This window comes from Dromiciops gliroides, chromosome X (assembly GCF_019393635.1).
Source record: "Dromiciops gliroides isolate mDroGli1 chromosome X, mDroGli1.pri, whole genome shotgun sequence".
Taxonomy (NCBI): Eukaryota; Metazoa; Chordata; class Mammalia; order Microbiotheria; family Microbiotheriidae; genus Dromiciops; species Dromiciops gliroides.
The window spans coordinates 70,395,855-70,410,132 of NC_057867.1; the positions used below are offsets into that span (position 1 = coordinate 70,395,855).

The following is a 14,278-nucleotide window of genomic DNA, read 5'->3' on the forward strand; positions in this document are numbered from 1 at the left end:
TGGTGAGGCAATTGGGGTTAAGTGACTTGCCCAGGGTCACACAGCTAGTAAGTGTTAAGTGTTTGAGGCCGAATTTGAACTCAGGTACTCCTGACTCCAGGGCTGATGCTCTATCCACTGCGCCACCTATCTGCCCCCTTCCCTATTACTTTTCAGGGTATCACCATCCTCCCAGTCACCTAGACTCAAAACCTAGGTGTCTTCCTGGACTCCCCATTCTCTCTCACTTCCTATATCCAATCTATTGTAAAGTCCTGTTAATGTTACCTTTCTAATATCTTTCATATATGCTGCCCTCTCTCCTCTGACACTGCCACTACCCTGGGGCAGATCACATCACCTCATGCCTGGATTACTGCAATGCCTGCAGGTTGGTCTCTCTGCCTCAAGCTTCTCCCCACTCTGCTCTGTCCAACTCAGCTTTCAAATTGATCTTCCTAAAATATAGATCTGACCACATCACTCCCTATTTAATACACTCAGGTGAATCTCTACTATATAGGATCAAATATAGAACCTTCCTAGCTTCCTTGGTTTCAAGTCCCAGATAAAATCCCACTTTCTCCAAGAAGCCTTAATATAGTGTCTTCCCCCCCTTGAGATTATCTCCAATTTATCCTGTATATATCATTTGTTCATAGTTCTTTGTATGTCATCTCCCCCATTAGATTCTGTTTTTATTTTTCTTTGTATTCCCAGCACTTACCAAAGTAATAGGGAATCATTGGAATTTATTGAATGGGGTGGTTGACATAGTCAGCTCTGCCCTTTATGAAGATCAATAAGAGCTGAGTGGAAGAATGGATCAGAATAGAGAGAGACTTCACAGTTTTCCCAACAAATCTTAACAAAGAGGGAGTTCTTTCCTAGAGAAGTTAGGGTTCTGGTTACTTTGAATACAGGGTTACTGAATTTCATTATTTGAGTGACCTTTGTCCAGTCTACTCCTCTGCTTTTTTTGATCCATCTGATGCATAGGAAATTTTGTTCTAGCCTCTTATTTTTATTCTTGAGCTTCCTCTTCTAACCAATTTCTACATTATTGCCTTTGTAGACCTTTGTCCCTTTTTTCTGTTGTGATTCACTCTTAGAAGCATCAATTCATGAGGATAAAATCAATAGTGTGTGGTAAAAATTTCCCTTGTGTTTCAAAAGGTGCAGTCTAATTCTAATCCCTGACCCCCCTGTCCCCGTGCTCAGTCTCCTTGCTATTTGGTATGTGATCTCATCTCTGGGGTCCATGCCTCCCACCCTTTTGGGTACTGCTTGCCCACCAAAAGTTCTGATTTTCGTGCTCTTGAGGCAAGATACTGGTCAAAGCAGCACAGCATTCACAGAACAAGTGGTCCTCTCCCTGTACTAACTCTTCCCAGGTTAAAGCTAACATAAGGTTGTAGCATATATTACTCTTACCCCACAGGGGAGGCTCTTCAGTGGGACCCCTTGCCCCTTACTGTGTTGAAGTCTGCCCCTTTGTTCCCTTGGTTTCAATTCCTCCCTTCTGCTACATCTCCCATTCTTCTGCGGCCTCTCTTCTTGCTAAAAGACTACAAAGGCTACCTTTCTTTCACTATTCACCCAGGGATTTGATAAGGGCATATCACATTCCCCTTTGTCCTTCACCTGCCCTTCCCCTGTGTATGTACCCTCCCACTGAGCACTGTGTCCCAGAAAATACATTGAATCTCCTATAATTTCTTTTCTGCTCCTTTACCTTCATCTTCCATTTCTCTAGATTCTACTTTCTTCTTTTTACCCTTGTGACCTTTTTTAAACTCTATAACAGGATTAATCATACTCTTTCTCTCTAAAAAACAAAAAAACAAAACCAAAAAACTAACAAAGGGGACAGCTAGGTGGCACAGTGGATAAAGCACTGGCTCTGGATTCAGGAGGACCTGAGTTCAAATTTGTCCTCAGACACTTGACACTTACTAGCTGTGTGACCCTGGGAAAGTCACTTAACTCTCATTGCTCCACAAAAAACAAAACAACAATTCTAGAAATGAGATAAGTTATTTCTTTACTTACTTATTGGCCATTATATTTACTTTCCATTCTTGTGTTTCTATTGTTTCAGTGTGTTTACAAGTTGAATAGTCTGCTCAAATCTGGTTATTTTTGCAGGAATACTTCAAATGCCTCTTTTGTTGAGTATCTTTTAAAATTGTTGATTACACTTAGGTTTGTAGAATGTCACTCTGGGTTTCATCTTGAGTTCTTTTGCTTTTTGGAATATGTTATTTTATTCCCTTCTATAGTGTCTAGTGGGTAGAGAATAATTTTTTTGGAGTCAGTAGTTTTTGCTTACATAGAAATCATTTCCTCAACATTACTGCCTTTTGATTCTCTTCTTCCAGATAGTCCTTTAATCAGTCAGTCAATAAACATTTATTAGGCTCCTACAATGTGTCAGGCATTCTGCTAAATGCTAAGGATACAAAGAAAAGCAGAAGACAGTCTCTGCTCACAAGGAGATCACATTCTAATGAGAGACACATGTATAAACAAGACATATACAAGATAAATTGGGGATAATCAACAGAGGCAAGGCATTAGCATTAAGGGGGATCAGGAAAGGCTTGGCATAGAAGGTGGGGTTTTATCTGGGACTTGAAGCCAAGGAAGCCAGGAGATGGCAATGAGAAAGGAAGAGTATTATTGCACAGAAAGGGGATGGCTGATATCAGAAAATGTCCAGTCAGAAGACAGAGTGTTGTATTTGAGGAACAGCCAGGAGGAGAGTGTCGTTGGATTGCAGAGTATGTAAAGGGGAGCAAGTTATAAAAAGACTGTAAAGGCATGTGGGGCCTAAGTTTGAAGAGCTTTTTTTGTGTTTCATGTTTGATCCTGGAGGTGAGAGGTAGCTACTAGTATTTAATGAATGGAAGGCGGGGGAGGGAGAAGACATAATCAGATCTGCCCTTCAAGATGATCAATTTGAGAGATGAATGTGGCATGGACTGGTGTGGAGAGAGATCTAAGACAGACAGACCTACCAACAAGATACTGCAATTGTACTACCTTGAGGTGATGAGAGCCTACACCAGGGTTGTGGCAGTGTCAGAAGAGAGAGGGGAATATATACAAGGGATGTTACAAAGGTAAAATCAACAGTATTTGGCATCAGATTGACAGTGCGAGTGAGGACTCCAGGATAACACTTATCTTGTAAGTCTGGGTGACTGGGAAGATAGTAATACCCTCAACCGTAATAGGAAAGTTTGGGAAATGGGAGAGTTTTTGCACCTATTGACTTTAAGATTTCTACAGGAAACATAGTTTGAGATGTCCAACAAGCATTGAGATGCTAGTACATTTGTATTTTTGTTCCTTTCTAATGTCTCATGGCTTTCATTTCTCTTTTGAACCACTCTAAAATAATTTTTCATTGTCAAAATACAATTGATTTTATTTTGGGGTTACATTATTTGGTAATCACCATGCTCGGTGCATCCAAATTATTTTTTTCACTTAAAAAGTAAATGCTTTTATAAATATCATTTGTTTTTTACAACGTTTTAATTTCTTCCAATAGTCTTCCCTCCCTCTCCAAAGAGTTATCTCATAAGAAAAAAATAATTAATTTTTTAAAAATAAGAGGGAAAAAAATCAGCAAAAATGGACACTATATTGAAAAACTCTGAAAGTATATGAAATGTTCCAGACCCATGGACCTCCCATCTCTATCAAGGAGTGGGGTGTAACTATCTTCTCATATCTCTTCTTTGGGAGCCATGCTTACTTTTTGCAATTTTGCAACATTCACTTTAGATGGTTTTGTAGCTCTTTCTGTTTACGTTGTTGTAGTTATTATGTATGTTGTTTTCTTGGATTTGATTATTTCACTGGACATCAAATCGTGTAAAACTTTTCATGCTTCTCTATACTCATCATATTCTTCTTTATGGTACAGTAATACTTAATTGAGGCAGTTAGGGGGTGCTGCCGTGGACAGAGCACCAGACCTGGAGTCAGGAAGACTGATTTTCCTGAGTTCAAATCTGGTCTCAGTCACTTACCTAACTGTGTGACCTTAGGCAAGTCATTTCATCCTGTGTGCCTCAGTTTCCTCATCTATAAAATGAACTGGTGAAGGAAATAGCAAATCACTCTAGTATCTTTGCCAAGAAAACCCCCAAATGGATTCACAAAGAGCTGGACACAACTGAAAAATATTTCTACATTCTCGTACCACAGCTGGTGAAGCCATTCCCCAATTGATAGGCATCAATTTTGTTTCCAATTCTTTGCAACCACAAAGAATGCTGCTGTAAATATTTTGATGTATATGGCAACTTTTTTTAATCAATTTTTTTTTACACTCTAAGCCTGGTAATGGAATCTCTGAGTCCAAAAGTATGGTCATTTTAGTCACTTTTTTTATATAATCCCCAAATGCTTTCCAAAACAATTATACTGATTCATAGCCTCACCAACAATGTTCTAGTGATGTCTATCTTCCCACAACTACTCCAACATTAACTATTCCCATCCTAAGTCATCTTTGCCAATTTGCAGGGAATAAGGTGGAACCTCAGAGTTGTTTTTGATTTGCATTTTTCTTACTGATCTTAGTAATCCAGAGCATTATTTTATATGCTTATTATAGTTGATAATTCTTCTTTTGAGAACTGTTAAGAATTCTGTTTATCTTTTGACCACTTAGCTTCTGGTTATGTATGTGTGCACATGTGCACATAACTGTGTATATTATATGTGTGTGCATGCACATGTATGACTGTGTATAGGTATGCGGATATTAGCTGTTCACACAGAATATCCGCAAAATTTTATTGCTCTGACTTTAATACATTAGGATATAGGTGTCTATCTTGCAGAACTGCAACTCCTTCTGAACCACATTAAAATGTAATTGGGAGGGGCAGCTAGGTGGCGCAGTGGATAGAGCACCGGCCCTGAATTCAGGAGGACCTGAGTTCAAATCCGGCCTCAGACACTTGACACTTACTAGCTGTGTGACCGTGGGCAAGTCACTTAACCCCCATTGCCTGCAAAAAACAAACAAACAAAAAATGTAATTGGGAGGGGCAGCTAGGTGGCGCAGTGGATAGAGTACCAGCCCTGGAGTCAGGAGTACCTGAGTTCAAATCCGGCCTCAGACACTTGACACTTACTAGCTGTGTGACCCTGGGCAAGTCACTTAACCCCAATTGCCTCACTAAAAAAACAAACAAACAAACAAACAAAAAAATGTAATTGGGAGGGGCAAATTTTGAGAATTTAATAGTTAACTTAATACTGGTATGTATGAAGTGTTCAGGGAAGACTAGCACCTCTAGCGATAGGGCTTGTTGTGAGTCCTTTACAGGGCTGTTCATCCACCTTTTGTGTCCATCTTCATTCAACTCTCACCTGTGGCTCTAAGAAGCTATAGCATGCTCAGTGGCCACACCCAAATAAAACCACCTCAGCAGATGGGCTAAACTAGGTGAAGGTAATTGACAGGCCTCAAACCTGTTGGTGAGTCAGGGGGATGTCTACCTTAACTGTGTGGAAACTTCCCTTGATGCAATGTGCAAATGAGAATAATTTGTTCCAATGGCCATGAAGCAGCTGAAGCAAGAGCTGTGGAACACTTAAGAGTCGGCTAGTCATCAAAGATGCCAAGGTCTTCCACTGCATCCTGGGCCATCATAACTCATCCTGATTTTTGTCTTGCCACTGAACTTTGATAATTTAGGAAGAGAGAATGAGACCAACGACTTTGTGTAACTCTGCCTCACTTAAATTCAATTTACATGCAAGGCAAGACAACATCTGTGATGTCATTGGTCCTCTTCAAAAATGAAGGATGGACAAACAACTTAACTTCCATACTTCTCTGCTTTGTTCCTACATTTTAAATAGAATTTTCTTCCTCTTGAAATGTGGTTTTTCAGCCTTTTTTCCTTTGTATTTTCCTGCCACTTACTATTTGAGTATCCTGCTTTGATGGTCAGTATAATCCTTAGGGAACAGATTGCAAAATTGTTTCAGCTTCCTCCCTTGTTAGGAGATTCATTTTTCAAAGGTCTTGGTTCCTGTCCTAAGTATCTTTTGGTGGAGAGACAGGATGGACCCCAGCTGAATTTCAGTCATCTTTTATTCAGGCTCAGTATAAACACTCTCACTTGCACCCTGCCCTAGTTCCTTCTCTATTTGGGCTAAATCAGATTTTTTCAGGGTTGGAGTAGGCCAAAGTGGGTATTCTGAGCAGGGCCTCTGCAGCATTGGGATTCCCTAACCTAAGCACCACCTCAGGCAGTAGGAAGGCTGATTCCTCTCACCCATCTTCATCTCCTCGTGTGTTTGGACTGAATCAATGTTTGCTGTTTGTTGCAATGAGGTAGTGGACAAGTACAAGGTTGGATATGTGTGCAAAGTCTCTGCAATTAGGAATTCCTATTGTATCCCCCAGGTATGAGACTGTGGGTTGGTACGTGTACTTCTCTGATGGAGCATGGAAGCTAGCAGGAGAGGAGTGCTGAGAGAGCACCTGAAGAATTAGCATTCTCCAGTTTTTAACTCATAAGGCTATTCCTTATTGGAATTCTTGCTTTCTTGCCTGTCAAATCAGCTTTAATTACTTTCGTTCTGGAATACAATCCCTCTTTTGGGGGAGTTTTTGAGAGTGAAGAAAGACTAGAGAAACTGTCTAGCTCAGCATCTTAATAGACACATCTGACAGTTGTTTCATTCTTTTCTCTTTCTTTCCTTTTTTTTTTTTTTTGCAGGACAATGAGGGTTAAGTGACTTGCCCGGGGTCACACAGCTAGTATGTGTCAAGTGTCTGAGGCCGGGTTTGAACTCAGGTCCTCCTGGATCCAGGGCCAGTGCTTTATCCACTGCACCACCTAGCTGCCCCCTCAAGGTTGTTTCTTAATACTTTCACGTCTTTAGAGGTATACCCCTTGAAATCAGAAATCAAGTCTGTATAAAGTTCTCTTTATACAGCACCATAAATAATTAGGCACCCAATAAATATTTAAATGACAATGTTGAATGAAATTTTTTTTCTATATATAAACTTCTTCCCTTTCAAGTCTTAACTTTTTGAATGCAAAATACATTTAGTTTACCTAGCCCCTTTCATACTGCTTTTCATACATTCTGATAAATAAATAATGGATGAATCATTTCTGCCTTTCACAATCTTGCTCCAGCCTACCTTTCCAGACCTACTGTACAACATATATGACCTACAATCCAGGCCAACTGGCCTACCTGCTAGTTTTCATATGTGATATCCCATCTCCCACCTCTGTGCCCTTGTGCAGGCCATCCTCAAATCAAAAATACTCTACTTTCTTACCCTCTGACTGTCCTTCAAGGCTCAGGTCAAGTACTTCCACTTAGAGGAGGCCTAGCTAGACCTCTTCCACCTCATTTCCAGTGTCACCCCCCACACAAAAAAATATTACTCTGGGGGGGGTGCTAAGGAGAGAGGGAGAGAAAGAGAGGGGAGACTGGGGGTGGGGATGGGGAGGGGGGAGACACAGAGAGAGAGAGAGAGAGAGAGAGAGAGTGAGGGGGAGGGAGAGAGGGAGACTTTTCTTATTAGAATGCAGATTATTTTCTCCCAACAGAACACAAAATACATGAAGGCAAGGACTTTTAAATTTTTGTCTCTGTATCGGCTAGTAGTGTCTGGCTTGTTGAATGGGAAAACTAATAAATAAATTTCCTCTAACTTCTGTGATATAGTTAGAGGAACAAAAGACAGCAAAGATTATATACTAGTATATATATGGAAAGATAAAAGGGATCCTTAAAACAATTAAATGACCTAAACCAGCAGCACATTGAATTTGTTTCCATAAGAGAGAGAAATGAATGATGATGCACAGATTGATACAAGCAAGTGAAGATATATAGGAAAAGTAAAAAGAGGGAAAATCATGATTATATGTGTGTCCTTTAGGAAGTTTGGAAGTAGGTTGTTCCTCCATATCCTCTGCATGAATGTCTAGAGTATAAATAAATGAAAAAAAAAATATGTCCTTACCTTTCCAAATGATCCCTGACCAAGAACCTTGAGTAACTCAAATTGAGCAGGATCTGCTTTCTCACAGCCTTCTTTTACGTGGTGGGTAATAGGAATTTCTTTAATACTTTCTTCATCCTGCTAAAGGAAATTTTAAGCACAACTTCAGTTACAACACTCTATTTAGTTTCTTATATAAGGAGAAAGATTAAGTATCACCCTTCACACATACCAAATTCATTTTTATTACAAATTAGTCCAAATTTCTATGAGATCATAGAAATCAAAATATAACAAGATTCAGGACCCAGATATAATTGCCTGATCTACAGCTATGTTACTGACCTATTTTGTCCCCCTAAACGCCCTCCCCAATGCCTCACACATCTTTTGCTATTGAACGGTCTCATGCAAGTATAGCATGTATTCATGTTTCAGTGTGTCTTTTTATTGATGTGGCATACAGAAAAGAACAACAGGGCAGCTAGGTGGAGCAGTGAATAAAGCACTGGCCCTGGATTCAGGAGGACCTGAGTTCAAATCCAGCCTCAGACATTTGACACTAGCTGTGTGACCCTGGAAAAGTCACTTAACCCTCATTTGCCCCGCAAAAAAAAGAAAAGAACAATAAGTTGAATCCCCTGTAGGACCCCTAGGAAGTGTGATGTTAACTAGGTTAGAAGTGAGCCTGCAACTATACTTTGGGAATGGAAATAATTGTATATGAGGAGGATTGATAAATATTGTAAATCTCAAACTTTTTAAAAGAAAAAACTAAACCTACTTGATTGGTGACAAAAAAAGGAAAAACAATGGTATAGATTAGAGGTGTCAAACATGCTATCTGTGGGCCACAACACTTCCCCAATGTGGCCCAAATAGATTAAGATGTAATTGGGAAATATTTAACAAAATAAATAAATAATGCAATAGAATATAGATAATGGTAATATGTGGTTTTCTAAGTAAACACGTGGCCCATATAATGGCCCCCGATTTCTATTTGAGTTTGATACTACTGGTATAGAGAACAAAAATCTGTATTTACCCAGCTAGTTCCAAGCTGAAGCCTTATTTCTCATGAAACTGGGTAGATAAATATTATGGCTCCTTTTAGCTGGGTCAAGGCATAATATCATATAATATAATAGCTCTCCAAGGAATGTTGTCCAAGAGAAACAGCAAGTACACAACTATGGCTGAACTGTAGAATGCATGGTACAGAGAAATAAGTAAAAATATTGGAGAAGTAGGAAGGCTTTAAAGAACTTTAACTGTTCCTTCCAGATCCAACATTATAATACTCTGATTCTGTGTTCTTATAGACCGAAGTTTCCTTAAAGCAAGTCAAACCAAAGTATTTGGTTCATAAAATATTATAAGGTATTTGGTTAGGAATTTGGTCAGATTTACTATGCAAATAAAGCTCAGAGTAAAGTATCACAACTTGAGGTCTGCAGCCCAACTAACTCTTATAGGGCTTCCTAAAACATATCTAGAAAAGGTTAAATTAATTGGCCTTGACATTTACAAGTTATGTGGCTATGGTCAAGTCACTTAACCAAAGCCCCTATTTCTTCATCTGTAAAATGAGATTCAATGACCTTAAGGTCCCCTCTATCCAGCTCTAAATTTATGATCATATTATTCTTTTTTTTTTTTTTTTTTAGTGAGGCAATTGGGGTCAAGTGACTTGCCCAGGGTCACACAGCTAGTAAGTGTTAAGTGTCTGAGGCCGGATTTGAACTCAGGTACTCCTGACTCCAGGGCCGGTGCTCTATCCACTGCGCCACCTAGCTGCCCCATGATCATATTATTCTTAATTAGGCAGACTATAAAAAGGCAGAGTTTGCCTACCCAGTTTCTAGACAGACATTCTGCATATTGAAAACAGACTATTCTTCCAGTCATCTAGGTAGGGAACCTCAGAGTTCACTTCACTTTGCAATGGTACACATTAAGTCTGTCCAGGTTTTTTCTGAAAGCATCTTGTTCCTCATTTTTTATAGTACAATAGTATTCCATCAAAATCAAATGCCACAACTTCTTCAGTTATACCTCAATTGATGGGCAACCCTTGAATTTCTAATTTTTCACCACCACAAAAAGAGCTGCTATGAATATTTGTGTGTGTGTGTGTGTGTGTGTATATGTGTGTGTGTGTATATATCTATACATCTATATCTATATCTTTATTCCTTTTTGTTTTTTTTTTTACTTTTGGGGTACACAGACCCAGTAGTGGTATTGCTGGGTCAAAGGGTATGCAGTTTTAGAGCCTTTTGGGCATAGTTCCAAATTATTCTCCAAAATGGTTGAATCAGTTTACAACTCCACCAACAGTGCATTAGTGTCTCAATTTTCCCACATCACTCCAACATCTGTCATTTTCCTTTTCTGTCATATTAGCCAATCTGATATGTATGGATCAGTACCTCAGAGTTGTTTAATTTGCATTTCTCTAATTAATAGTGACTTAGAGCATTTTTTCATGTGACTAGATAGCTTTGATTACTTTGTCTGAAAACTGCTTGTTCATATCCTTTGACCATTTATTAATTTGGGGAATGACATATTCCTTATAAACTTGATTTATTTCTCTATATATTTGAGAAATGAGGCCTTTATTGGATAAACTTCCTGTAAATTTTTTTTCACAGTTACGATTACTAAGCATTTCCTTCCATCCTACTCCCCCACCCCATTAATCCCATTCTCCTTTCACCCTGTCCACCATGTTTTGCATGCTTTTACTGTCTCCCCCAAATCTCTTTCTTTTTGTCGCACCCCCTTTCTCTTATCGCTGTCCCTTCGTACTTTCCTGTAGGGTAAGATAGAGCTCTATACAAAACTGAGTGTGTATGTTATTCCTTCTTTCAGCCAATTCTAATGAAAGTAAGGTTCAAGTGCTCCCCCTTTACTTCCTTCATTTTCCCCTCCACTGTAAAGGCTCTTTTATGTGAGATAATTTACCCCATTCTACCTCTCTCTTTCCTTCTCACCCCTTAATTTTGTCTTTCTGGATTCCAACAAATCATAGTAAATCCACACCTGTGCCCCCTGTCTATGTATAATCCCTCTAACTGCCCTAATAATGATAAAGTTCTTAGGAGGTAAAAGCATCATCTTCCCATGTAGGAATGTAAACAGTTTAACCTTACTGAGTCCCTTATGATTTCTCTTTCCTGTTTACCTTTTTATGCTTTTGAGTTTTATATTTGAAGATCAAATTTTCTATTTAGCACTGGTCTTTTCATCAAGAATTCTTTAAAATCCTCTATGTCATTGAATATCCGCTCCCCCCACCCCCATGAACTTTTGCTTGGTTGTAATCCTAGATCTTTTGTCCTCTGATCCTTTAATGTAGAAGCTGCTAAATCACTTATTATCCTGTGGTTCCATTATATCTGAATTGTTTCTTTCTGCCTGCTTGCAATATTTTCTCCTTGATCTGGGAGCTCAGGAATTTGGCTATAATATTCCTGGGAGTTCTCATTTTGGGATCTCTTTCAGGAGGTGATCAGTGGATTCTTTCAATTTCTATTTACTCTCTGGTTCTAGAATATCAGGGCAGTTTTCCTTTTTTTTGTTTTGTCTTGTTTTTGTGGGGCAATGAGGGTTAAGTGACTTGCCCAGGGTCACACAGCTAGTAAGTGTCAAGTGTCCAAGGCCAGATTTGAACTCAGTTCCTCCTGAATCCAGGGCTGGTGCTTTTATCAACTGCACCACCTAGCTGCCCCAGGGCAGTTTTCCTTAATAATTTCTTGAAAGATATATCTAGGATCCCTTATAACCACAGCTTTCACGTAGTCTAATAATTCTTAAATTATCTCTCCCTGATCTATTTTCCAGGTCAGTTGTTTTTCCAATGAGATATTTCTTATTTTCTTCTATTTTTTCATTCATTTGATTTTGTTTGTTTCTTAATGTTTCATGGAGTCATTAGCTTCCACTTGCCCAATTCTGATTTTTAAGGAATTATTTTCTTCAGTGAGCTTCTGGTACCTCCTTTTCCATTTGGACAATTCTACTTTTTAAGCAGTTCTTTTTCTCAGGGATTCTTTTTACATGTGGCCAATTCTGCTTTTTAAGGAGTTCTTTTTAGTAGATTTTTGTGACTCTTTTACCAAGCTGTTGACTTTTTCCCCATGGTTTTCTTCCATCACTCTCATTTCTTTTCCCAATTTTCCCTCTACCTCTCTTATTTGATATTTAAAATACTTTTTGGTCCTGAGAACAATTCACATTTTTCTTTGAGGTGTTGGATGTACCAGTTTTGAGACTGTTGTCTTCTGAGTTTGTATTTTCATCTTCCCTATTATCATAGTAATGTTCTATGGTCAGGTTCTTTTGTTTGTTTGCTCACTTTTCTAGCCTATTTCTTGACTTTTAACTTTGTGGGGGGGGGTAAATGAGGGTTAAGTGACTTGCCTAGAGTCACATAGCTAGTAAGTGTCAAGGGTCTGAGGCCAGATTTGAACTGAGGTCCTCCTGAATCCAGAGCCAGTGCTTTGTCCACTGCACCACCTAGCTGCCCCTACTTTGAACTTTATGTTAAAGTTGGGATCTGCTCCTGAGGTAGAGGGGGTATTGTCCCAAGCTTCAGGGTTTTTGTACAGCTGTTTTCAAAGCTTGTTGGGGGGTGGGGTCTGTAAATTTTCAGTTCTTCCAAGGTGGTATGAGCTCAGGAGAGAGTAGTTTACTACTCTCTTGGCCTCTGCTCTGGTTTGTGAGTGATTGCAAGTACTCTTTTCCACCATAAAACTGTGACCAGGATCCCTGCTCCCTTGTGGCCACCAGTTCTGGTGTGCTAGTGCTCCTCCCAGCCCTGGGACTGCAACCCAGATTCCTGTGTGAGCAATGCAACAGAGTCCTGCACTCAGTGCCAGCAAAGGGACCCCTGTAATCTCCTTCTGAACAATTGTCCAACCCCTTTACCATCTACAGGCTGAGAGTTCTAGAAGCCATTGCTGCAGATTCAGTTACCCCCAGGACTTGCAGGGGTGTTTCCTGTGCTGGACTGTGCTCTACTCTCACCTCAGAGTGACAGACCTTTCCTGCCAACCTTCCAAGTTATCTTGGGCTGGAAAATTGTTTTATCCCATTCTTTTGTGGGTTCTGCTTCCCCAGAATTTATTTTAAGGTGTTATTTTAAAGTTGTTTGGAGGGGAATTTGGGAGACCTCAGGTGAGTCCCTCCACTATCTTAAACCTCAGTCTTTTCGACTTTTCTCTCCTCTTCTTCCTCTCTCTCATCTCATCAGGAGCCAATCTTATCTCTCACATCATGTTGCCTTCTCTCTACTCACACAGCCACCCCTATTGTGGTATAAACCAACAGTGTCAAACTCGAATAGAAAGAGGGACTACTAAACCGAACAAAACAAGCCCTGTGGGAAGCACAGTGTCTAAGAAAACCACATATTAACAATATCTATGTATTATTATATTATTTATTTGTTTTTTAAAATATTTCCCAATTTCTGCTACACTGAGGAATGTTGTAGGCTGCCAGCCTCAGGTTTGACAATTCTGTTATAGTTTATGGTAAAAGCCTCCTAGTTGGTCTCCCTGCCTTTATGCTATGCCCTCTATAATCCATCCTACTGAGAGCTTCCAAAATGAAAGTCATTAAGCACAGGTCAGACCTGGCTAAAGAAGTTTCAGTGGTTCCTACTGGTTCTCGGATAAGATATCAACCTAGACTGATATTCAAACCAATAATACTACACCAACTTCTCTCCAGGCTCCTTTCACATTACTCCCCCTCCTACACTTTATGTTTCACTTGTTCCCTGTAAATGGAATTCTAACTCCCACTTCTGCGCCTATGCCCAGGCTGTCTCCCATGCCTTGAATGTTCTTTCTCCTCATATGTATCTCTTATAATCTATCCCTACTTTCAAGAGTATGCTCAAAGGCCTCCTCCTCAAAAGGAGTAGATCTCCCTTGTTCCCTCCAGTTGTTAAGTGCATGCCCCTCCTTGACAACAAAATTATTTTGTATATGTTTTTATCACCTATCTGTACACATGTTGCTTCCCCGCAGTAGAATATAAGTTACTTGGGTGTAAGGAGTGTTTTGTTTTGTTCAATGTCTAGCATAGTACTCTGTACACACTGAGTATTTAATAAATGATTGCTGAATTTAAAATTTTTAAATGTTCTTATAAATTTAATATACCTGAGATAAGGGAAACAGTAAAATGCAAGGGGAAAAACATTCTATCAAATTCTGATAAGGAATTGTTATGCAAGATAGACAGATATAGACCAATCTAGCTAGCTAGCTA

The 14,278-nt window shown here is 39.4% G+C and overlaps 1 protein-coding gene across 5 annotated transcripts in view; it reads right to left on the minus strand.

The window, feature by feature from the left end:
• RPS6KA6 (ribosomal protein S6 kinase A6) overlaps positions 1-14,278 on the minus strand; it is a 142,157-nt gene that overhangs the window by 89,963 nt on the left and 37,916 nt on the right. For all 5 annotated transcript variants that reach the window (XR_006353889.1, XR_006353888.1, XM_043973941.1 and 2 more), the window contains exon 3: positions 8,009-8,128. Coding sequence is in view for 3 of the 5 variants with exons in the window: in XM_043973941.1 (XP_043829876.1) it covers positions 8,009-8,128 (120 nt within the window). In the remaining 2 variants the exon portion in view is untranslated. The remainder of the gene's footprint in view (positions 1-8,008; positions 8,129-14,278) is intronic.